Here is a 24,797-nt window from a genome sequence, read left to right on the forward strand (position 1 = left end):
ATATATATATATATATATATATATAGTAGATTTAAGCATTTTTAAGCAAGTATTTAACTCCATAACTTATCAAAAATACAACTAAAAAGATCAATGAAACAGTATGCAATAATTTAAGTTCATGGGTATTAATTGGAAGTAGTAAACAAGCGATGATAGCTATGGAATGTTGGAAATGCCAAATGTAAGTTTATTTTTGCAAGCGTCTGAGTGTATGTGCTGGAGAACAGCAGTAGAATTGTTCCAGTGTCTGCTCTCAGTGGGTGAAACATGTTGTCCTGCACAGCAGTAGGGAGGATACTACGGAGCAGATTATAATGATACAGAACATCGTCACTCCCTGGATCAGAGCCACTCCGTAGCCATCTGTCCTCTGTCCACGGACAGCCGGGCATTTCTGCATTTGTATTTGTGTGTATGCATGCATGTTGGGGTGTGTGTACGTATGTGCATGTGTGCGAGAAGTAATTCTAGACATTACCCATGCTGTTTTACATATGCTTTGAAAGCCTCTTTTACTTGCTCCCTATCGTTGTCCAGCCATATACATGATCATTACCATTTCTTTTAGTACCCAGTTTTTCAGCCAAGTTAAAAATATATAGTTTTGTTTTGCTTTTTTAAAACTCTCTCTCTTATAACCTGAGAGACTCTTCTTTTCGTTTTCTCCACATTGCCTTACATTATACAAAACTGCTAGAAATTAATTAGGAAATTAGGACATGACAACTCTCTAGCACTTCATAAAAGAGCTCTAAGTATATTTAGAGAGCGACCTTACACTGGTGCTACAGCCGCTCGGTGACCTGTCAGATTCTTTGACCTATAGCAGTGCCTTCAGGTAATGTTAAGTGCTTTAAGCATATACTGAATATTAAAGTGGAATTATTATATTTTCTGCTGTTTTACTTAACCTATGAAATATTAGAGGCCAAAGTCGAACTACAAGCTCTGCCCCACAGAGAGGAACAAGCTATTGTCCTTTGCAAACAAAAAGCAAATGCATAATAAGGACAGTGTTAATGATACAGTCATAGAACAGTGATAAATTAGGTAATGAAGCCAACTCACCACGGAGTCTTTTTAAAACAGATAATAAAATTTGAGAGAAAAGAATTATGTTTATACTTTAATCTTAGAGTCATAAAACTACATGAGGGATTTAGATTTCACAATATCTATCTTGGTCCAAATTATTTTAATTAAATTTTTTTATGTTATGGGATTGAAATAAAGATTTTGCCATTTCTACAATCTTTATGTACTGTGTTTTAACATGTTCTTGTATGCAGTAAAATTGAGAGTACTTGGACTCATACTTTGGGTTTAGCGTTTCAGAGAGGTTTAGAGAACCAGACTAATTACAGCAATATAACAGTAGTGTGTGCTGTCATACTCCGAGTAGAACAACTTCAGAGCCTGGTTGCTAATATTAAGGTTATGGGCAGGTTGAAGAACTTTCTGTGTTCTCTAGGTTTGCATTTAAAACAGAACTCAGCCATCAAGACCTTAAAGCTTGTTAGTAGGAAAAGAAATAAGTGACAAAATTCAGGCTAGTCAGATGATTACAATGTTAGGAAGGAAAAAATATATTGGACTCTCAAGAACAAAGCAAGAAATTTAATAACAAATGGAGACATCTTGAAAAGAGGGGATTTTCATTAATTGTGTAATTATGTGAAATCTACTTTTTTCCAGCTTTATATCATGTTATAATGTCATTCTCTCATCAAAGACATGCCCAGAGTGTTGCTTTGATTCTTTCATGCATGTTTGAGAAATCCTTGAGTCTCCCGTGGCAACCATTCATGGTGCCTAATCGTTGCTCAGACAAAGCCGCACCTATTTACCGAAAGCTCTGCCTTGGATCACCTGAAAGTGACAAAGGCCAATTTCAAAAAGTGAGATATGGTCAAATTTCTTTGAAGTTAGTTTTGATATTTTGATATCATTTTCACAACTGTAAGTTACAGTACATGCTTACTTTATTGTGGTATAAAATGGAACTGAAAAATACATAACAGCCCCCTTTTAAATACCCACAAATTACATGGCAATAACACTCCTCTTTGTAATGACACCATTATGTTAAAAAAGAAACGGTTTTGAAATTATGAAAAATATAGTCAGGCCTTTCAGGTAGTACTGTAAAGGAAACACGATCTATAAAAAAAACTCATCTCATAACTTCAGTAGCACAAATATCTTTTGCTAATGGCCAAACATCTGCGGAGGCTTTCAAATGCTCTGAGTGCAAGGTGGCTTTGATAACTTTTATGTGTGTGTTTATTTACTTATGCTGATCTGTGAAACTTTACCTCTAAAAGAAAATCAGTCGAAGCACCTACAGAATTACATTGAACAAAATTACAATCGCTCTGAAATCAACTTGAAGAATAGATTATTTATTTTACTCACAAGGTCATTTCAGTTTGCAGATTGCCACACAGAAATGTCTTTGCTTCAAAATGCATATCTAGACCTAGTTTAGAGGTCCCATCTGTTAATATCCTGCTATAATTAGACGGTTTTGTATGGATTTGCTGGAGCAGCCACATGCTGATTGCTGTAGTTCTGCTCACGATATTATGTCCTGAGTTCCCCCTATATTGAATTCCTCAACGTTATTAATTACAATAGTAAAAATGACAGATTGCTTGATCAATTCTGTGCAGTCAGCTACAAACTGGAGAAATTGTTCAGCTTTGATTATGTGAAAATGAACTGCCGTATGAAAATTTCCCGAGACAATGAATTCAGCACAACTTCAATCACTAAGATGCAATTGGAAGGCCCCTCCGTCTGCACTGTTTCCACGCCTGATGCGAGTGAATATTTGTGATGCCCTGGGGCATTGTTTCCCCATGTTACACTGCATCAGGAACCAGAGAGACAAATGGCCCAGGCCTGTCCAAGGCATCAGGACTTCTTCTCAGTTCAACCATAACTAGTAATGTCCTTTCATCCACTGCCTGCAGTGTAGTAGATAATGGAGTTTTTGAAAAAGAAGAGATGCTAAAACAAAGGGGGGTAGGGTGGACTTGACAGTGGATGGGATGATCACAGAAGAAACTATTTAGGTATTTCGTAAATCTGAATGATTGAGACTTATATACATAAAAAGCACCCAACCCCTAATTAGGTTTTAAAATATGACATCTGAATAATAGGGTCACTATGGATGAGCATTACACCAGGCTAGCTTCATTGGAGATAGACTTACAAAGACACCAGTTCCAATCCAGATGAAAAAGACAACACATGCACTGGTAAGATCTGCTTCAGTCTTGTCCCAATCAGGGATATACCTTTATGGATTGTCAAAAAACTTGCCTTGATGTCAGAATTACACAACAGAATAAACTTGTGCTAAAGTATGGTATCTTAACATAAAGCAGTCAGTGCCAACATAATAAATTTCATTAAATATATCTATTTCACCGAAGCTTTGCCACATTGACAGAGACAGAGAGCATGTACATGTGAGTATACCAGTATGGCGACTAGGAGTGTTTTTCCCAGATAACCTCAGTTTGTTACTTTTTGATCCTGCTAAATTAAGATAACGGGCTTGGTTAATTAAACTGTCACATGGCAATACCTTGAGGAATTGCAAGGCCAACACAGCTTTAATTGGGTGGCTGCTATTGTCCCCGTATTGCCTCCCTTATGCGGGAATCAACCCCACACAGGGGAAAAAAACACTCTCATTGCCTCTGGTGAAGGACAGAAAAACTTAAGAATGATGCATATGATGTAGAAAAATGTTGAGACGAGTTCAGAGTAATTGCCGACTTAGGTTTGTGAAAAAAGAGCTTTGCGATTCAGTCTAAATACTTAAAAATCACTTAACACATTTTAAAACCAAAATGTAATTCCTGCAGTTTCCCTGTGAATCCGTGAACACCAGATTAGGCCCACCACGACTTCCTATCGCTTCTTAAGTTTCACGTTAATGAGAGTCAGTGTAATTTTCAGTACATTGTAGTTGTTTCTGCATTGAATTAGTTGATAGTGCCTGCAAAGCCCCATGGACAATGTCAGCAAGCTTAGGATGCATCTGTAATTACTAGCAGCCAATAAACAGCTGACCTCACCATCGCACCTCAAAACACAACAAAGATCTATTACGGAGATTTAGAGGGTTTATAGTGTAAACAACTTGGAGTGATGGGTAGTTGGACCTCTTACACAAACAACATTAAAGTAAATTCATGGATGTGGTGCATGTATACAGATTTTTTTTTAACACTACCAATTTCATCAATGTACTCCTAATGACCTGCTCAATATGTACTGATATTTTATTGCTTCTTAATTAGAATGTGAATTTTTAATCAGACCTAATTTATTAAACATTTTTTATAGTATATTCTTGAAGCATTTCAGTTGAACACAAACATCATTTAGATGACTGAAATGCATTTCAGGGAATAAGCACCTCTGAGACTGTGTCAGGATTTTTGCAAAATTTTTACAAACTGGCTTGACCACTTCATGTCTGTTCTACTGTGATGTTTATGAATCTATTGTCCATCTGTCCCTGAAGGTGATCAAAATCTGTTGTGATTAGCAAGTGCGAAGTCTGGGTAATGGTCCTCCTGCCGCACTGCCTCTTATCCCCTCCCAAGTGCGGATCAAAGAGGATGAAGTTTTGAGCCTGGGGATAATCTAGTCCCTTAGATTGTGATAATGCTTCTCAGGGTGATCATGTGGATGAGAGCGGGTCTGGGCGTGCTCACGGTAGTGTTTTTTTCTTCTTTTTTTTCATCCTCATGAGGTACTTGTCAGCATGTTAGTGCTCAAAAGACAAATGGCAGACAATAGCAGAGTGAGGCAGTGAATTAGCACATGTAGGGAGATGGAAAACACACTTTTGCTGAAGGTGTATCCAGGCAACCACATCAGAATTGATAACGTTTTGCCTTCATGACAGATGATTGCTGCTATCTTCCTTTTCTAGCTTTACAGTGATGAAATATAACATGTTCTAGCTTAGTGTGAATTCAAATATGTTGTGAGACTTTAATTTTAATAAATACTGTTATAACTGGAAATGTTTTTGCTATATTTTTGGTGACTGTGATTCTTTGGGTGAATCGCTGAAACATTATGGGGTACATGGAAAATCTTACACAACAATGTACTTGTAAAGAAAAAAACAATGTGTAAAATATCAAAAAAGTAACAAAAAAGAATTTTGCATGATTGTTCTCTAGTTTGGAACAAAAACATGACCTTTCCTCTACCCTCTTCATGTAAAATTATTTTAGTTACAAGATTTACAAAGGTTTTCTTTGCTCTCACTACTGCAACATTTCAACATGACTCAAGTCTGGCCTGTAGCTCGACTTTCCATAACTCTCCCCGTTTGGTCTTTTTGAGTCATTCCTTGGTGGATTTGCTAGTGTGTGGAGCATCATTATCCTGTTGAAAGGTCCACTTCAATTCCAATTTTGACTTTTGGCCAGATTGACTCACATTATCTTCCAGAAACTCTTTGATATGGTGCAGAATTCATAGTTGGATCAGTGGCTTCAAGCTGCCCTGTCCCGGGGGCAGTGAAACAACCTCAAACCAGAACACTTCTTCCACACTTTACGCTTGGTGTGAGGTTCCGCTCCTGAAAAGCCATCTGTGACCTCTGCCGCGTGTCTGTTGCTGCGGCCACACAGCCTTTCTCTTTGCTTTTCTTCTTGGCAGGTTATTTCAAGAGGGCATTCATTCATTTATTTATTCATTTATGTATTTCAAGCATAAATGTCCACCACTTAGTTTTAAATTTTATTTTCTATCCGTCTATGCATTCGCTTTAACACCACTAGCTGCAGTATTTACCTGCAGAATCTGCTAGGAGACTTCCAGACTCCTTTTTGCATTAAATAGTTTTTTCTCTTTAGCCATTTTTGCTGAGGCTGCCATTCCATAAATTGGCAGCCATTTCAAATGTGTACCATTTGCAGATGCTCTCCTTTACTTGGGGATGATCTTTTTTTTAATAATTTGAAGGTCTTTTTAAATCCCTTCATAGAATACAAACATCTAGAACTTTCTTTGAAGGCCTTAGAGAACTCTTTACGTCTTGGCATGATGAGACGATACACTGGAGCACCAAAGAGAGCAGCAGGTCATACATGTCAGGGGTTTATGGATTTAAGAGTATGATAAATATTAGAGAGCAGTTATGTTTGAGTGTTTGCTTGTGAAAATATGAGAAAAATCTCCCTTCTATTATTATACAGGGTTTTCCGTGTAGATACTGATTTACAATTGTATTTGATATCAGACCTGCTAATTCCAGTTGTGACAGAGTTTTTATTCTTTTTATTTAAGAGCTTAACAAAAAACTAGTAACAGAAAATGAGTACAGGATCACTCAAATTAATGCATCGTTGTTTTTTTAAGCACATTAAAATGTATCAGTGTTGGTAGATTTGCTTATTGACTGAAAGTGGTGGAAGTTCTTAGTTGTGATTCATTTAATGAATTAGAGGAAAAAATATCAGATTTTTTAGCATTTGACCAATAAATCACCAATCAGGGACAGTCAATGGGGAAATGGTCAACGGTCCATTCCTATCTTTGGCAGGTTGATTGGTCCATCTCTCCTCATTTCAGTATGTACAGCTTGTTTGCTTCAAACTATTTGTTTGAGAAATATTAAAAACAAACAGATTTAGTTTTACTTGTGTTCTTTTGTTTTTCTTTCGCCCTGTTGACTCAGTCTGTGAAATGACAGTGAGCTTAAGCTTTGCTCAATCTCATTTTGGTCTTAAGTTCCCTGTTGTTCCGCATGATCTCTTCCCACCCTGATCTGTGTCTGGTGTTGGTGTCCAGCTGTTCTGTCAGCACGACAAGTGGTTCAGGGAACTCCCTCATTGCTCACTGACCAATCGCAAGCACACCAGAATGCTGTCAACGAGAATTTTCCACCCAGTGGTTTGCATTTGTGTGCACCTGTGGTTTCAGCCTGGAGGACAGGGGAGGGAAAAAGGGGGCGGGAGAATGGTGGCGAAGCAGGGCACCGGGGTGGAAAGGCAGTCAGAGTTGGGATTAGGCTATCCCTCTGTCTGTAAAGATTAAAGGAAATAGATTCACAGTGTGCCTCCTCCCTCCCCGTTTTGTTGTGTTTTCTTCAAAATGCATCACAGGACAGCTGAGGCTTTACCGCCCCTATTTGCATATTTATAATTTGCATGAAGTCATTGGAGCTTGGAGGCAACTTACGGTCGTATGTGCACGTTTGCATGCAGGCATGATTGCATGTGCGGGCATGTGCTTTGCAATTCGACAAGAGAAATCAAAACCTTGTCCAAGCAATCAAATGAACGCGCCTGGAAAAGCCTGCACGAAATCCGTGGAAATCTTAAATTACCTGGACATTTCAAATGCTTGTTACCCAAAATTTAATGGAATGTAAAAAAAAAAAACTTGAAAGCCTTTACTAAGGTGTAAGTACAATGTATCATACTGCAGTAGAGAGCCTACTGTGGAGAGTTACTAGAAAAGATACTCATTCTGCACTGCAGTGCTTTGCTAGCCGAGTTGTGAATCTTATCAGGCAGAGTTGTGGGGGATTTTGTTTGCGTGTGTGTGTGCGGGCGTCGGGGTGTGTGTGTGTGTGTGTGTCCAGGCCCCTCTGGAGTCCATTAATCCCAAATCTAACAGACATACTGCAGAAGCAGCCTTTGATGTGTGCTGAATCCCTCGCCGGAATATTGGATGCAACTTCTCTTCTCTTCTCTGTTTTTTTTTTTTTTTTTTTTGCTCTCTCATCGGCAGTGCATTGTTTTGCTTTCCCCCCATGATGCCAGTGCTGTCCAGCAGGACAGGTGGCAGCCGTGTTAGGAGTTTGTTTACGATTCAGGTGTGTTCTCGCCAGTTCTCTGATCTGTAATTTTACATCTCTGAGCTCTTTTAATCCCATTCTTATCTTGTGTAAGCCTTCTAATCTTTGACCCTAATCTTAAACCGCTGAATAGAATGGGGCAGTGTGGATTGAGGCGAGTTGTTTCTCTCACCTTCAAATTCAATGCATAGATTTGTCACAGGGAGCCTAGGCGCTCCAGTCTTTTGGGTTTTTTGCCTCTCAAGCTGAGTTTGAAATGTGCCTATAGCTCTATATTTATTTTTATTTATGTTTTATTGCCAGAGCCTGGACTTGGACCCTGTGAGTTTTAAAGCTCTTTGTTCATAACTCACCAGTCTCAAGCGTAAAGCAGATGGAGAGGCAAAGAAAGTATAAATGAGATAGTGAGATGGAAAATGCATTTCTATTTGAAATGATTATACCCTCTCTACTCCCCTCCCCCCAACGGGTGCACTAATAAACTGTTATTGCATTTCCGTCAGTTTCTTTTAATCTAATCATGCATATAAACAGATGAGTGATAGCATTACTGTTTGCGTATGTTTATCCATAACAGAGGCATAGGCGGCCATTGTCTAGACGGCAAACACTAATTTGGCTGGGACACAGAGGAACATCAATGCTAAAGCAATGGTGCTGAAACACTAGGCATGTGCTTTGGCTTTGCACGGAAGGGGAGATTGCAGTGGCAGACAGACGGCGATAGGAGGAAAAGGCGGTGCAGCAGAAGTAGTGGAAAGGTTGGCAGAGCTCACCGTGGCTAATACATCCAAAGTGTGTCAGTTAGCTCTTTAAATGTGTTAGGCCCCGGGGCTGAGAAAGCCAACACCATCGACTCGGCCCACCTCACTCCACCTTTCCACTTAGCCTCTGTTCAACACCCGCCAATATCCTTAGGGGAGTTACACTGCTGTTCATTGGCAAAATTGATCAAATGCCTTCATGCTTAAGTGTACATTTTTGTCATTGGACTTATTAGTCTCACAAGTCCATGTTCTGGAGGATGAATTTAGAGAATTGCATGCCATGTATTGTGATGCATGGCATGCAACTATAGAGGTGTTTTGACTTCACACTGAGCTCCATGCTGTGACCTCTCCATTACCCTGTTTAACAGGCAGTAAGAATAGGTGATGAAACCATATATGCCATTCATATGCACCTACATCAGTCTCATCTCTGGTAAGGTGTCAAACTCTAGTCCTTGAGGACTGAATTCAGCAACTGACATTTAGATGTCTCAGTTGAGCAACACATATGAATCAAATATCTCAACTACAGTGTATGTCCTCAGTCAGCTTCTTCTTCTTGTGTTTTATGGTGGTCAGCAGACCAACTATGATGGTCCATTATCACCACATAAAGTAATGTTCTTGAGAGTCCTACTCATGATGTAATCTTTTGATTCAGGTGGTTCTTTAGGACTGGAGTTTGGCATCTTCTAAGTACTTTATTTAAACCTCATCATGTAATGCACTAATGACATAATCAAAAGGAGCACAGCCACTGTTTACTAATTGTTTGCCAAATATTTGGAATTTCATGGAAAGTGTAGAATCCATAACAAAATATGAGATATTATATGAGATATTTTGAAAAGTAACTTTTAAAATATCTGATTTGTATCATTTACTTAAACTCTGATTTTTCTGTGGCTGCATTATTGGCCAAAATTATCCATACTATTATGTCATGAGTAGGACTCTGAAGAAGATTACTTTATGTGGTGACTTTCTCACTTTAAGTCTTGAACTCACTATCTCTCTTATAACTTTACCAACATCTTTCTTCAGAGTAAAAGTAAAATTAAGGCTTGACTGATTGAGAATCTGTGAAGGGAGATAAAGATTAGTAGGATGGCGAGGACCGATTACCAAAGATAAAATGTCAAACTACAGGTGGAAACCTGAAAAGCAGTTCAGCTATTATGAGAATTTGACAGCTGGGATGCCTATAAAGTGTTTTTTTCCCCCACTGAATATGTAAACGGGTATTATATTCAGTATTAATTTTTTTATATATATAAATAAAAACTATGATTTTTTTATTTTTTTCCCCCCCAAATTTTGTCATATAGCAGTCAAGAAAGATTTGTACTGCTGATGCAAAAAGAAAACTAATGTGTTTTCTAGTCTGTAAAAGAGCACCATCAATGACTAATTTCTTCTTATGCTGTTTTTTCCACCTTTCGGATTACATTAGGCTTGATTGGCAAGCTTACCAACATGCATCATCAGCCACCTTATCTTTATTTTAGTTTGAGATGTTTTAGTCACTAAGCCGAAGGTACAGGTTGTGGCTGTAAGCTGTCAAATATTCATATATTCGCTTTATTATCATTTCCAATGCAGATTTTTCTGCCAGAGCTGGTTTGTTTAGTGCAAAACCCCCTCACTAAAATATTTAAGATAATTTGAAACAAACTATGCAATGCAGTGACAATTTGCCACAAGGAGCTTTCATGCAGTCAAAAGGTCAGTAGCTCAATCGTTTTGTGGAAGATACATCGGCCTAAAATTAAATCCCACAATTACCTTGGATCTTCTGATCTGTGGTCAGACATAGAATGACTGAATTGCGTGTGTGTGTACGCGTGACGCATAAATAAGGTCAAAACGGACAACACTGGTGCAAACCGTTCAATCTTCGTTTGCTATATGCAAAGGGTTGTTTTGAGATTGAGAATCAGAAGCACTTTCCCTAATCCTGCTAAAGCGGCACACGTGGGAATGGTTCCTGCACAAAGCCGCAACACCCTGAGTCGCTCAAATCCATTTGTTCAAAACTGAGCAACAAGCAGAGAGAGGGAGACAATAAAGAAGTAATCTAATTCAGTAAACGTGACAGTATTAAATTTATGGTGGATTATATTATTGTATGGATTGTATCTATGAAGCGCCCATGCTTCATCTCGCTCACCAGTCTCCCTGCTTAAGGCCAGTTATCGCGACAGGGCTCTAAATTCAGTCCAAGATATGCTCCCTCAGCTCCGGAAATGGCTGAGGGAGCAATGGCATCATTAAAGCACCATGGTTAAAATGTAAAAATTTGGTGGAGTGAACCGCTTCTAAAGACGTCCCTCCCTGAATTAGCAACAATAGGTTCCCCCTCATTCTTTCTTTAATAAGCTCTTTAAACCTGTTTTCTCCTTGGATAGAAACAGGATTTCTGTAATGAGCTGGTGACTCATAGATTCGCTTGCCTTAATTTTTTAAAATTCCTCTCCTCCTTCCATTTTCTTTTCTGTCTCTCTTTCTCACTTCAAGTCTTGTCCTCACTATCTCTCTAAATGGGCCAAGGTAACTTTCTTTGCCATCTACAGGGGCGAGGAAATAGATAAAGGCTATTAACTGGCAGACGGCTGCTGATCAGCCTCCCCGGTCTCTGATCTAATGTCTCAAACACAATGTGAACCTCTTCTCTGCTAAGGCTCTTCTGCAGCCTTCAAATACAATTCTCTTGACTGCTTGGTGAACATTTGTGGCTCACCAAACAGTTGCTTGATAGAAACAAGCACACAAATATGACCAGGCATAATCTTAATGCTGCCGTGGAGCAAAGAAAGCAGCGCAAAAAACAAGTGAGGAGTGAGCAGAAGTAAAACATGGTGCGAGCCTGCTGTGTCTGTTTGTGTTGCTCATGAGCGAACAAGCTGAGATACACACACACAGGAAAGACAGGGAGCACACAAGCATACTATATTTAGATGACAAAGTGCCACAAACCCAGACTAAAGGGGGAAAAGTAAACAAAGGAGAAAGCGGAGAGGAAAAAAAAACAAGGCGGTCCAGAAGCATCCCCTGTTATGGTGCAATCCCCCATGTCCTAATTACACAGGCTTAGAGGAAACGGAGGATTAGCCACCAATTCACCACGCTTCTCGCCTCATCTTCTAATAAGTCCTCTTCTTGTTTCCTTGCCACCCTTTGTGCAACCCCGCATGTCTTTCTTCAGTTACAGGTAGAAGGATACTGTTGTCCCGAGTCTGTCTTTCTTTCTTTGCCCATTCTTACCAACATTTACACTCCAGACAACAAAAACTAAATCCTTTGTAAAAGTAGGTTGTGTGGCAGATCTGTTTGTTTGCGGTCCTCGACATTATGGGTTCAGCATTTCTGTACAATTCAGTACCCTAGGCTCATCTGTTTTTCTCCTGTTTCTCTTTGTGAATGAACTTCTCAAGTTTGTTTATTCATTTTTTTTTTCAAATTAAACTGAAGCACTTTGTTTGCAGCAAAACAATTTTACTCTCAGTGCTGCTTCATTGTAGTCACTTTAAATGCTGAGACTCATATCCGCTGTGCAGCCCCATCAGGCGTTCATCTAATTGGTCCCAAATTCAATCTGCACCATACAATGACCCCAATCACACAGCAAGAGTCGCACAGATTCATCTTCAGCAGTGAGAAGAACAAGGAAGCCTGCACCAGATGCCGTGGACCCACACAGCTTAGATCTCAGTGTCACTACATCAACCAGGGAATACATGAAACGATGGAAACAAGTTCAACATGAGGCTTGGGACAAATTCATTATATCTAACCCTGTTTTTCAAGAACATTCTTAAAGTTTTATTACACAGAGACCTACTTGCTTTTATGGGTTAAATTCTGGTTATAGCTTACTGCATGTTGATAAATATTAAATGCTTTAAAACATGAAATCGTCCTGAAGTGCTCTGAAAAATTATTCATGGTCCTAGAACGCTTTTACACTTTATCACATTACAACCGTTAACTGCAGTTTATTTTCTTCAGTTTACTTTGTGAATGTATACATATCCTGTATATAAATAGATATAGTGTATATATACAGGAGATGTGCCTCCACATGATATAAAAGCTTGGCATTTTTATTCATCTGAACTCAATTCTTGTACACCTAATCTTTTTTAGCCTTTCTCTGCCAGCTCTAAACTTTTAATGATTTATATTCTTGTCCTTTAGCCTTTGGAAAATACCTCAAGCTCAGTCCCCTTAAATGATGAGCAAATGCGAACACCAAGTTTCATGTTTGGCCACAGATGATTGATTAATTTAAGTCTGAGCATTGTGATCCTCTACCTATGATTATGATTTGATCAAAGTCTTTACATTTTAGCTCAGAGTGTCTTTGTTTTGCCGACTGGATCTAAATCACCGCCCCAGTCGATTTAAACCTCTTAACATGTCTTTTTTAATGTTTTATCCTGTTTAGTTCTACCATCTTTCACAGCATCATGCTGCCATCCCCATGTTTCATGTGTTAGTTTTACACTAAACATAGGATTTTTCACAAAACCGTAAAAATTAAAAATTTTGCTCATACTGTATGGCCAGAGCACCTTCTTCCACATCCATATGGCCAGCCATATTTTGGTATCTTTGCAGATGTTTTATAGTTTTTTACAAAACTTAATCCCTAACATGTCAAGTGTTTTTTCTTTTTTTTTTTTTTTTTTTTTTTTTGCTTTTCATGTTGCAGTTTGTTCACTGATGTTCTCTGACAAACTGTTAAGATTTGACCAGAAGCACACTCCTTAATAATAAGATAACTCCTGAAATATACTAGTTGTACTGAATTTTACTTTGGGGGATCAGAGGAAAGAAGGCTCAATATAATAGTATGCTATACATTCCTGATTTGTATTTCTAAAAATGTTTAGATCGTTTTTTTTCATATTCACAATTATATACTATTTCACAAATACTATACTTCTATTTGTGTTTGTTTATAACTTAAAGTCCATGAATTTACATTCAAGAAGTATGTATACTTTACAAGGTATCTGTCTGTCTGTGTGTTTATGTATATACTGTGTAGTGTTTAATATATTCATAGGATACCTTGCGTTGCTAAACTAGGTTATTTATATTTTTCAGTGTTTTTTAATTAGAATAAACAGCTTGATCACTTCAGGAATGATGTTAGGCTTGTTCTTCTCAGTCATCTATAATCTAATAGCTTGCCCATGGCTTCTCTCTTTCAAAAGCTGCAACATTAAAAGACTTTGAAGCAAAAGCAGGGGCGATCTGTACCTAGAGGAAATGTGAATTATATAAGGTCTAAAGTCACAGCGTTGGAGAAGAGGCTCAGGTATTTTGATAGGCTAAGGGAAGGATCTTCCTTAACTGACCTTGCAATATTTATTGAGTGCCTCTGACTGCTGTCAGAAGTGAAAGCTCAAAGCTGTTCTATTCACAACAACAACAAAAAGTGTGTTTTTCTTTTAATTTGTTTATTCTGTACGTAACGGAAGATGAAAATACATCAACGAAGAGCAAGACTGAGAAGTTCACTAAAGTTGTTGTTCGAAACAGCGGTTTGAATATTGTAACACAAAACATTGTTACTGTTAAACACTGGTTTGCCTTTACTCAGCATGTTTTTGAATAGGCTTTCATGGCTGTTCATTAATGTTGAACTTGTTTGTGAGGATTGCCAGCAGATAAAAAAAAGAAAAATCTAAACAAAAACAAAAAAACGTTGAAATCCCTTTTTCCCACAGAAATCTCAAGGTTGACCTTTGCTAACAGTTAAAGCTGGCAGACATCTTTCATTAATAATATAACACCAGGCAGCTCTTGGCGCACCTGGGGAAATCTAAAGCATGTGGGAAAACATGCCAGGAAAAGCAGATCCTATTTGATTAGATTCACTAAAAATAAAACTGATATGCGTTCACATTGCAGATAAACTGACACTGGGGGGGGTGAGTGCACAATTCATTCAGACACAAACAACCCCAACTGGTACACACACTCACATGCACACCCCCTTATGTGGCCATGCAAAAATTTTTTAAAGACAACCTCACGCATTTCAGGGCACTTTGGCTGCTTTGTGCCAGTAGGAGAGTGCTGTTTGAGAACACAATTCTGGCAGCCCATATGCCCCTTATTTCCACAGCCCTGCAGACCCCTTTTTTCCACCCACACCCCCTGGCTCTGCTTGCTCATCACTGATTAAGCTTTGCGTGTTTGTTTTTGTTTGAATATGAGCTTATGCTGCTCCTAGGTTTTTTTATCCTTCTCCCCGCTGTGCATAAACTTTCTCCTCTGTGTGTTGTTTGAGCAACTTAGCCAAGCATTAGCCAACTGAGAGGCCTGCGGTTTTGCGGCAGAATGCCTAAAGAGAGGACGTGTTTGATCCTTAGATAGGTGTTCTTGATTTAGTCTGTGCATTGCCAGCCAACGGTTTTTCCCCACGGCTGCTGCCGAGCACTTCCTGCTATGCATCAGTATTCTCCTGCCTCTCACTGTTATGCCATCTATTACACCAAAGATAATTATTCTTTTCATTCTGTTAAGCCGTTCACTCCACAAAACAATTTAGACACACTATATTAAATCACATTTATACAACCAGAAGTTTGAATTTCCTGATCAATAATTAGCATTTTTGCTACAGTCTTTATGAAAAAAAGGTAAAAATGTCAGATAAGCATGAATATACAATAGCTCTCAAAAATACACACACATTTGTAATAATACAATGTTTGGTTTTTGTGATTTAAAAGACTTTTTCATTATCATTTCAAAACTCTTTTACCCTTTAATGTCAGATATTTCCTGTCAAGTTTAATTGAAAAACTGGAGGGAAAAAAATATTTAAAAAGAAAATCTGTAACTTAGATGGCACAATTTGCAAAAGCTTTTAAACTTTTTCAGCAGTTTAAGCTTTCAGTCTTCTTGAATTTACACCTGCCACAGGTTATAGAGAATCTAATTATAAAGATGTTGTAATAGGAATGTCTTGACATTGCTCAATTGCATATGTCAGCTAAAGTCATAGTTTGCAAACAGATTACAAAGGTTCAGAATAATGTCAAAATGTTATCAGTCAGGAGAAAATTACAGTTAAAAAAACACCATTGCATCTTATTTGTTTATGGCCACAGTGAAGGCAGTTAGCAAAAAATTTAAGAACATTTTGGAAAAACAAGAACATTGCAAAAACATTTCAGTAGCACTCACAAATATACTAAAGAACCTCCTCAGTAGGAACTCCTGTGCTCTTCATACATATGGACTGAAGAGTAGAGATGAGAGAATAAATCTTTTTTTTTGTTGTTTGCTTATAAGGTTTGGGTAATATTTAAAATTCCTTTGAAAATGTGTTTTTTTCCAAAGAAAGCAAACTTACTATAATTTTGGACCTTTGAAGCAAGTTTACAGGACAAGAGTGTGCAGGTACAATTTGCTCCAAAGTATCATAAAATGACATTATGACCTGGTTTTGATGCTTTTCTGGTTTCAAGTAGAGTCGTTGGCCATCACAAATGCTGGTCCCACAGCAAGATGTGATGAGTACACAAGAACTGCAGATATAATGCTGGCATAATAAACCAGCCAACTGTAGAGGGCAAGTGACATTCCCAGCGTGAGTGTGGAAAACAATGGAAAACAACAATCGTCCAACTCGATTCAAAAATTTGCTGTTTGTAAATAAATCTGCGTAGACTAGACTTTATTCAGTTTAATCTCAGGGAAAATTTAAGAAGGTTTCTTAAATAGTTCAAAATAAATAAAAAAAGTAGAGCTTTATGCATGATCACAATATTGTCTGTTTAGAGGGATACTAAATTATGTCACCGATACCCAAAGCTTGAGATGTTGTCCCTTAATAAAAAGTCTCAAGATATTTTCTGAACATTTGACCCCGTCAGATTGGAGACTCTTTCATTGGCTCAGTTCAGATATTTAGTTAACCTGATTGGCTGATATAGCCAGGGGTGGTGGAGAAGAGGAAGCGCATGGTTCAGCTGGGCTGGATAGCAGTAGGTGAGAAGATTAAAAACACAATAATGCACACCCCCACACGCCTGCACACACGAACACACACTGTGAGCTCCCTCAGGTGAACAGGTGCAGTCATGGTTTGTCACAGATGCCCCGCTCAATTCGTCAGCTGCCACTCCTCCTGTCCACCTCGGGTGGGTTAACACAACACAACCTCTACACAAGGATACACACACACACACACACACACTCATTACCTTGGTTCATTCTCTAGTCCTGTAGTCCACTTTAGCAGATCATTTTGCTCTGTGTAGTGGCTCCAATCCGTGCATGACAGTGGAATGATTCACTGCCACTGTTATCAGTTTGCCATCTTTTCCCTCATTTTTAAACTTAAGGAACACATTACCTCTACATTGTTTTACCCAGTGTTCAGCGTAATGCTGATGGTTTGCTAGCATTAGCCTGTGAGTACAGCTCTCATCCTTTCCTCTTTGGGAACCACAGCATGTGACAGAGGGACATTAATCACCGGCCTGGGTAATAAAGCGAGAAGGGACGGGCTTGTAGGGCCAGAGGGCAGGTGTCTCGGGAGAGAAAAGGGTGTTTAGGGAAATCACACCATGTTTTATGATACATGCTGATACACAAGAGGACTTTTACATTCACAAGTTTCACTGTGCACAATTTCACATCACATCAAACCTCAGTCATTTGTTGCAAGCCTTATCTGAGGTAGCAAGATGTTAATGTCTAATTGTTGGTAGAAATGTCTCCACAACCACGCAAAACTGTGTAGAGCACATGTGTCAAACTCCAGTCCTCAAGGCCTGCTGTCCTGCAACTTTTAGATGTGCCTCTGCTGCACCACACCTGAATAGAATAATTAGGTCATTAGCAAGGCTGTGGAGAACTGATCTACACAAGGAGGAGGTAATTAAGCCATTTCCTTCCAGCATTTCGTACCTGTGGCACATCTAAAAACTGCAGGACAGTGGCCCTCGAGGACTGGAGTTTGACACCCCTGGTGTAGAGTTTACTTAAGCCTTTTTGTTGACACCAGAGATGTAATATTTAATTCCAATCAGGAATCGAGGTCAAGTGTCTTCAGTAGAGTTGCCAAGATAGAATAGTCGATAGTTCTTGACTCCCGATCAGGGGATTCAATCAGAGTTTAGTGACACTTGCCTTAAAGCAAAGCACTTTTGGGGTTTCTGATTACATTTTGGAAAAGAGTTATGTCCTTTCCGAGGAACTTTGAACCAAATTGTAACCAGCTAAAGTCAGTACCTGTCATTTCAGTTTGAATAAAGAATAAACACTGGAAGACCCATGTATTTAGATGTATTTAGATGTATCTAACTAGATGTAGTTAGATACAGGTCACAAATGACCACAAATAAACAAACCTCAATGAACCTTCTGAATATTTCCATTATTATTTTTTACTGCTTGTCATTCCTCTCTCAGCAGTTACGTTTGTGCTTAAGTTCCCCTGGTTGTTACCAGCTTAGTGGATTTTTTTTCTTTACAGCCTCCTTTAAAAGAACGGGGGGAAAAAATGCTGTGACAAATGTAGTGAAACATCTCTCTGCTGTTACTCTGTTACAGTCGGAGTCAGACAGGAAAGGATGCCATTATGAAGCTCTTTGCAGATGCACCTTGTTGTTTTTATGTTTTGTTACCCAGACGGCAACTGTGCACTCGCTGAGAAAAGTGAATAAGAAATGACCATAACACTTATTTGTTCGACATGTTAATGAAGAGTTCTTTTTAATAGTAGGTCCACAGCATGGAAGGTAATGGTGTTTTTATTAATCATCTGCAGGAAATTAAAATTAAAGAACGAGCCAAATAATTTGTCTCAGTAACCAGTGCCCTAAACCAGATTATTGGCAGAGAGCTGTATTAAGTTTGGACAAATGATGGCATGTTTTAGGGTATCTGTCAGAGTAATTTATCTTGCACCACTGAAGTGCATTTGAAGTGCATGTAAGTGCAGAGGAACTAAAGAGGAAGAAACAGCACATGCCCCCACTAGCCAAATCATCATAAGCAAATGTGTCCTTGGTGGAGGCCTTTGCTGCCCATCCTAGAGAGCTGGTTGAGCCAGAGTGAAAAAACAGAAAGAGGGAAGAAGAAAGAGAGGGAGGGAGATGAATGTCACCCCTGTTCTCATATGTCATATTGTTAGCCATAGATATGAGGAGAGTGCCTCAAGGTTGTACGTGCAGCAGAGACATGAATAATCTATCAGAGGTTTTCTTCGACTAAATAGAGAGAAATATGTCTGCATGGATTATTTATGCTTTAATATGCTGAATGGACAATCACCTCGGAGAGCATGAAGACATCGTAGGGGCAAAGTTAATTGTTTGTGTCTTTGTGAGTGGGTGGGTGAAAGGCAGCAGTTGTCCATGCATTGTTAGATGCTGGCTCTGTTTGGTTTTTTTTTGTTGTTGTTTTTTAACCCTGCTGATGGATTACAGTCATTGTGTGCTCTGGTTGAAAACAATATTCAAGCTTGTATTTTTATGTGCAGTCTTTTTACTAAATCAGCGATATCTGCGCTTTGATATTTCGCTTATATTTTCTTACTCCAATCTTAAATCACTTTCTTAAAACCTCAGACATGCATCACTCTCAGTCGGTGTGTGTAGATGCATTCACTCATCATCGATACCACTTAAATGTAGTCCATTCTGTATTGGTCTAGTCTCGCTTTTCCTGCTCACCTTATTTCCTCTGTAGATGACTGCCTTGACACGGGAAATGTCAGGCTCTCCCTGGCAGCGCTTTTTGGCTTCTTCAAACATTTGTGAAGTGTTAAGCTCATCTCCACAGCTTAGGAAGGGCAGTCTCTTGGGAATCTGTGCTGCTGACCCGCAACACGGCAAAGACGGCCAAGCCAAGTGCACTCAAGCACATCCACTCTGCTTGCTCATTCGCATCAACGAAAGATTGTATTAGTCCCAGGTTTGTGGTCTTTAAAGCAGCACTTTCACCGTGTTGTAGAGCCTTGTGCATTGCATAATGGAGCTGATGGGGTAGCTTTCCAGTGCCTAACAGCAATTCTGTCCTTCAGGAGTCAATTGAGAATAGTTGCTCAAACGCTGCACAGTTCTAAGTAGCCTTGTTGTTACTCCAATAAAAGGTTACCTTTGTTTTTACATTTGCAAGAACAAACCGTAGCCTTGTGTTGATAAGTTCTTCAGAATTTAAAACCTCTGATTTTACTATAAAACAACATCAAGATGATGGAGTGCATTTGTCAAATTCAGGTGTACAAGAATAAAAATGTATCCTCAGTCTTATTTAAGAAAAGTAAAGTAGGTGGAAATTAACTGGTATAACTTGGATGATAGATACAGGAAGAAAGAGGCAAACACTTGTGTTTGACACAAGGTTAACACCATCTCAACTAGGGCCAGATTCACACTGCGATCATCTTACAATCTTCTGTAGTGAAGAAAATTCTCCAATGTCAGTGCAAGACATGTGATATTAAATACTGTTAGCGAGTGCTGCAATAAAGACATGCTTGCAATAATTAAGTATTCAAGTAAGCCGTATTAATGGCTTTCTATGTTGGGTTCATTGCAAACATGTAACATCTACTTGAAAACCATTTTTGATTGCTATTTTTTCTGGATTTTTAAGGAAATTTTGTAAATTGGTAAATGGCCCCGAATTTTCTGTAAAAATATGAGTAACAATTTTCTTACTTGTAAGTATGAAACATAATAAAATACTCAGGTAGCAGGTTGACTTCTTGTCAGTAAAATACCATGTTTACCTGAATATTAGCCTTTTAAATCAATTTAAACTTAAACTGCTCATATTTGCAATATATAATACTCTATTAGCATATAACACATTTCACCTTGAGGAGATCCCATGAATTTTGTTGCTTTTTACTTAGACAAACAACTTCCATGTAACTAAAGTTTTGTTGGCGGACTGAACTGCTGATCTGCCCATTCGCCTGACTGGAAATTTACTGCCATAGTTTCCAAACAGCTATGAGACCAGGAAAAGAAAAAAGGACAGAAACGCACCATCTGCAGTGCCGTTGCATAAAGTTCAGCCTGTTGCGAAATTCAAGCATTTGCTCCACTATCGGTGGACTTAGAGCAGATTGACGAGTCGCGGCCTTCAACATAACTTTCGTGGAGTAATGTGGAAGTTGTTTGGCAGAGAACATAGAGACAAGCTTAACAATCTCCTGTGAAAATGTACATATCTCATATCTACTAATGTAACACATTCATAAATATTCTTAAATTGACTTGTTTGGAAAAGCTAACACCGACTGTTAGCTGTTTCGCTGCTATGAAGATGTTTTTCTAACATGTTTACAGTGACATCACATCTGTCTACTAGATTGATTGATAACATTACAGAAACTTACTATGATATCCATTAAGACCCCTCTTAATATCTTTCCAATTTGTCACTTTATAGTGACAAATAATTTTTGTTAAAAATAAGGCATAAACTTCAGTAATTTTATTTCTTATTGTTTGTAAGAATCGTGTCTCTGTATCCAACATACAACAAACCTTTTGTGCCACACAATGTTACCTTCTCTCTTCCATCAGGAGCAAAAAGAAAAAAATCTGCTTTTTTTATTTTATTTTTTTAACCAAGTTTTGGATCCACTTTACACAGGCAGAAACACTCCCATAATCAGCCAAAGTGTGCTTCCTTCTGAATAGAGATGAAAGAGAGAAACACACACTTTTATGCACACATATGCACACGAGAGGCAACAAGGCACGCACAAATAAACAGGCAGAAACACACAGGGAAGAAGCACAAGCCATTTGGCACAGGCTCACTATCTAGGGAGGGCTTCAAAGCCCACTGACATGAATTTATGATAACGCCACTGTGCCTTTGCCAAACCTGAACCGTTGTTGTTTTTCCTCTCACTCCCTTCCCATCTTTTCTGTATGCTCTGCCATCCCCTTGATCAGAGCTTTGGAAAATGCAAGCAGGTGTCCCCCAGTTCCCTTGGAAAGCTGTGTGCCTTTATGTGTGCTTTAGTACGCATGTGACTGTGTTTATATGTGTGCTAGGAATGGGACATCCTTTGCTGGTTTTCCTCTTTTTTGGGGACTTTTTTGGGCTTTTGTTCTATTTCTCTATCTTTAACTCCTTCTCAAGTTTACTTTGGTTTTTAATGCCAGTAGGATTTAAGCGCCATCTCATTGTGCGTTTTAATTCTGTTTTATATAGATGTTTGACATTAATGTTGCTTTCTTCTCCATCCATCCCCTCCCTTTGTTTTTGTCTGCAGATGAGGATTGTTTAAATTGCACAGAGGAGTGCAGAGTGCTGGGTCATTCTGACCGCTGCTGGATGCCTCAGTTCCCTGCAGGCGGAAACCAGGCGGAAGGTGTTGACTATCGCAACAATATGTTTGTGCCGGCCGGGATGGAGGCAGTTGCCGAGACAGAAACTTATGAGACTGTCAACCCCAACGGCAAGAAAACATTCTGTACTTTTGGCAAGGAGAGACGCGACCACACCATCCTTGTCGCCAATGTCAAGCCCTACCTAAAAGCAAAACGTGCCCTCAGCCCCCTGCTGCAAGAGGTACCCTCAGCCTCCAGCAGTCCAACCAAGGGTTGCTCCACGATGCCTCCCTGCTCCGCAGTAAAAGGCCCAGCAGATGGGGCTGAGGGCAAACCTCCCCTAGCCAGCTGCTCTGTCCACTACGGGCCACCTGATGGTCAATACCTGTCACCTACTAAACAAACAAGAGACCAAGGGGTGTACCCATCGTTGCCTCCCTCAGACCCAGTGGCCAAGGTGCTCGCAGAGGCCCGCTCCAGGATCAGTCAGGAGGCAGCAGGTGAAATGGAGTGTGTCCTGGAGCAGGCGGAACCAGATTCAAACCGCGACGGAATGGACGCTGACCAGGTGGTGAGAGACATCGACAAACTGTTGCAGGACTGCAGAGAAAGTGAGGCCACTGGCACACTGAGAAAGTGACTCAAATGACTGCAACATAGGAATTGTGAAGATAAAAGTCGGGGTTTGTTGCTCTTCTAACAACTCTCATGCCAAAACTGTCACCAAAACAAATTGAAAAGGTTAAACCTCTCTGGTCCCCAGAGCGTTTTTCACTGTATTTGTTGTAGAAAAAGTACAGACACTGGACTTTTATTACGTCAGTCATATGGCAACCAACAAAATAAGAAACTGACATCTGACTTTTTCTGAATTTCTAAACTTTTTTTGGATTCTTAAGAAAATTGCAGGGGTTTAAGCCTCTGGCACCTCGCAAGCTCCTATCTAAGTGCCCACCAGCTCATTCGTGTGTTGTTCATGGTCTATCGTGAAATCCTACATATCTTTTTAAGTGTGCGTAGGTGGATTTCTGTTTTGCGTGTTGGACATTGAAACTGAATGACAAAGGACTACTTATGGTCAGACTTGACAATCGATGTGGAAAAAGAGAAACAAAAGCTGATCTAATCGGACAGTGAAAGACAGGAATACAACTTTACCTGTTTATTTTGTTTGTTTGTTGTTTTTTTTTTTATTAAGTGATAAAAAGTGTAGCGTGTGATGGACCAGATCTGTACCTGAAGAGACTTCCTTTTAGGGGGGTTGCTATGGACCAGTCGGATCTGTTTCAGTCGGATTTATTAACAGTGTAACCATGTCTCACCCGTCATTTTGTAACTACATGTGTAAGCTGTGTCTGTCTCACACCTCTATTTAAATGTTCATGTTGCTCAGCAATGTAGTCGCACGCACCAACGTCACCACATGTCCACTACCACTCTGCATACACACATGGCAGTACACTGACACGCGCTGATGCTGCACCACACGCAGAAACACGCAAACAAATGAATGCTCACACACAACTGCCCATCTGTGGATTTGTCTTATACATGTACACCATCAGCTTTTAGTCCCTTGTGTACAGTGAATTATCATGTGTGTGACTATGCCTTAAGGCAATCAAGTTGTATAAAAAGGGACATTTCTTTCCTCAGCTGTGAAAAGATAATATCTATATGGTTATATAGATGACTGTATGTATGAATCCATGTATAGTGTCAGAATATCAGCAAAATATGTATACATTTTGTAAGGAGAAAAAAAAGGAATTTGAAGTGAAGTGTCCTGGAGTTGAGGTCAGGTGTGAAGCATTTCAGGAAAGAACTGCAAAGGACACTGCCATTGTTTCAAAGACAAATATCCAAAAATATAACAAAACAAGAAAATGTCCCTTCACATTATCACTATACATAATATCATTATATGTGTATATGTATCCAATTTAGATGTGTTTACATCAGAAAAACTGACATATTTTTATTGATTTTACTGCAATTTCTGTGCATTTGAGCCAAATTGTTATGTGTACAAAAGCTATATTGTGTATTTTATTAAATTAATATATTGTTGTGTTGCAATATACATGGGCTTATATTGTATTTGGCAAAAGTTGCCTTAGTAGCTGTCGAACTCTGTGAGTTTGCTTTTGGGTTTCTGTTGGTGTTTCCTTTTTTTCCATCTCTATTCTGCATCTTTGCAGGCAGACTGGCCTCAGTGCTTTTGAGATGTCGCCTCTTTTTACCCTGAGATCCAGCTGGATCAAATACAATAACTGTTAGAAGCTTAATGAGCCAGCTGATCTGGAAGATGATTCAAACCAACAACAAAAAAAGCAACAACAACAAGGAGACAGTTTGACTATTTTTACTGAGCAAATTTTTATAAGGCAGCTATTTTCTTTAACAATAACAAGTCTGCATATTTTCTGTTCATTCTGTTTCTACTTTCTTTCAAAAAAAAAAGAGAGAAAAGAAACCCGCCATATGGAAAGTGGAGTGGTTTCCTTGGTGATCATGAAACTGCCTTACTGTCTCTGCAGAGAGCTTGTTGTATCTGTGGAGCTTTGTGACTGCTTCTTAAGCCCTGGTCCACCAAAATGTGCATTTCCTATAAAGGACCAAAACAGGTTCTTTTTCAACAGTCTGCGTTGTTTATGTATGTACTTCTTCTTCAATACATGTTGGAAATCTCATACTTTGCAGAGAGACTTATCTGAAATTCTATCTGAAGTTACTTTGGTTACATCTTCGCTGTTTGGGTACATGGTTTGTACAACCAGGTGTCTTTGCATTCAGGATTTCTTAAAATAAAAAAAGAAGAAAAACATTTATTTTTGAGAATTTTGG

The 24,797-nt window shown here is 39.0% G+C and overlaps 1 protein-coding gene across 2 annotated transcripts in view; it reads left to right on the forward strand.

The window, feature by feature from the left end:
* Positions 1 to 24,029, forward strand: part of pcdh17 (protocadherin 17) — a 60,677-nt gene extending 36,648 nt beyond the window's left edge. For both annotated transcript variants that reach the window (XM_005810265.2, XM_023332660.1), the window contains exon 5: positions 21,893 to 24,029. In XM_005810265.2, the coding sequence (XP_005810322.1) occupies positions 21,893 to 22,590 (698 nt within the window). In that variant the 3' untranslated portion in view covers positions 22,591 to 24,029. The remainder of the gene's footprint in view (positions 1 to 21,892) is intronic.
* Positions 24,030 to 24,797: the final 768 nt, after the last annotated feature.

This window comes from Xiphophorus maculatus, chromosome 4, assembly GCF_002775205.1.
Source record: "Xiphophorus maculatus strain JP 163 A chromosome 4, X_maculatus-5.0-male, whole genome shotgun sequence".
NCBI lineage: Eukaryota > Metazoa > Chordata > Actinopteri > Cyprinodontiformes > Poeciliidae > Xiphophorus > Xiphophorus maculatus.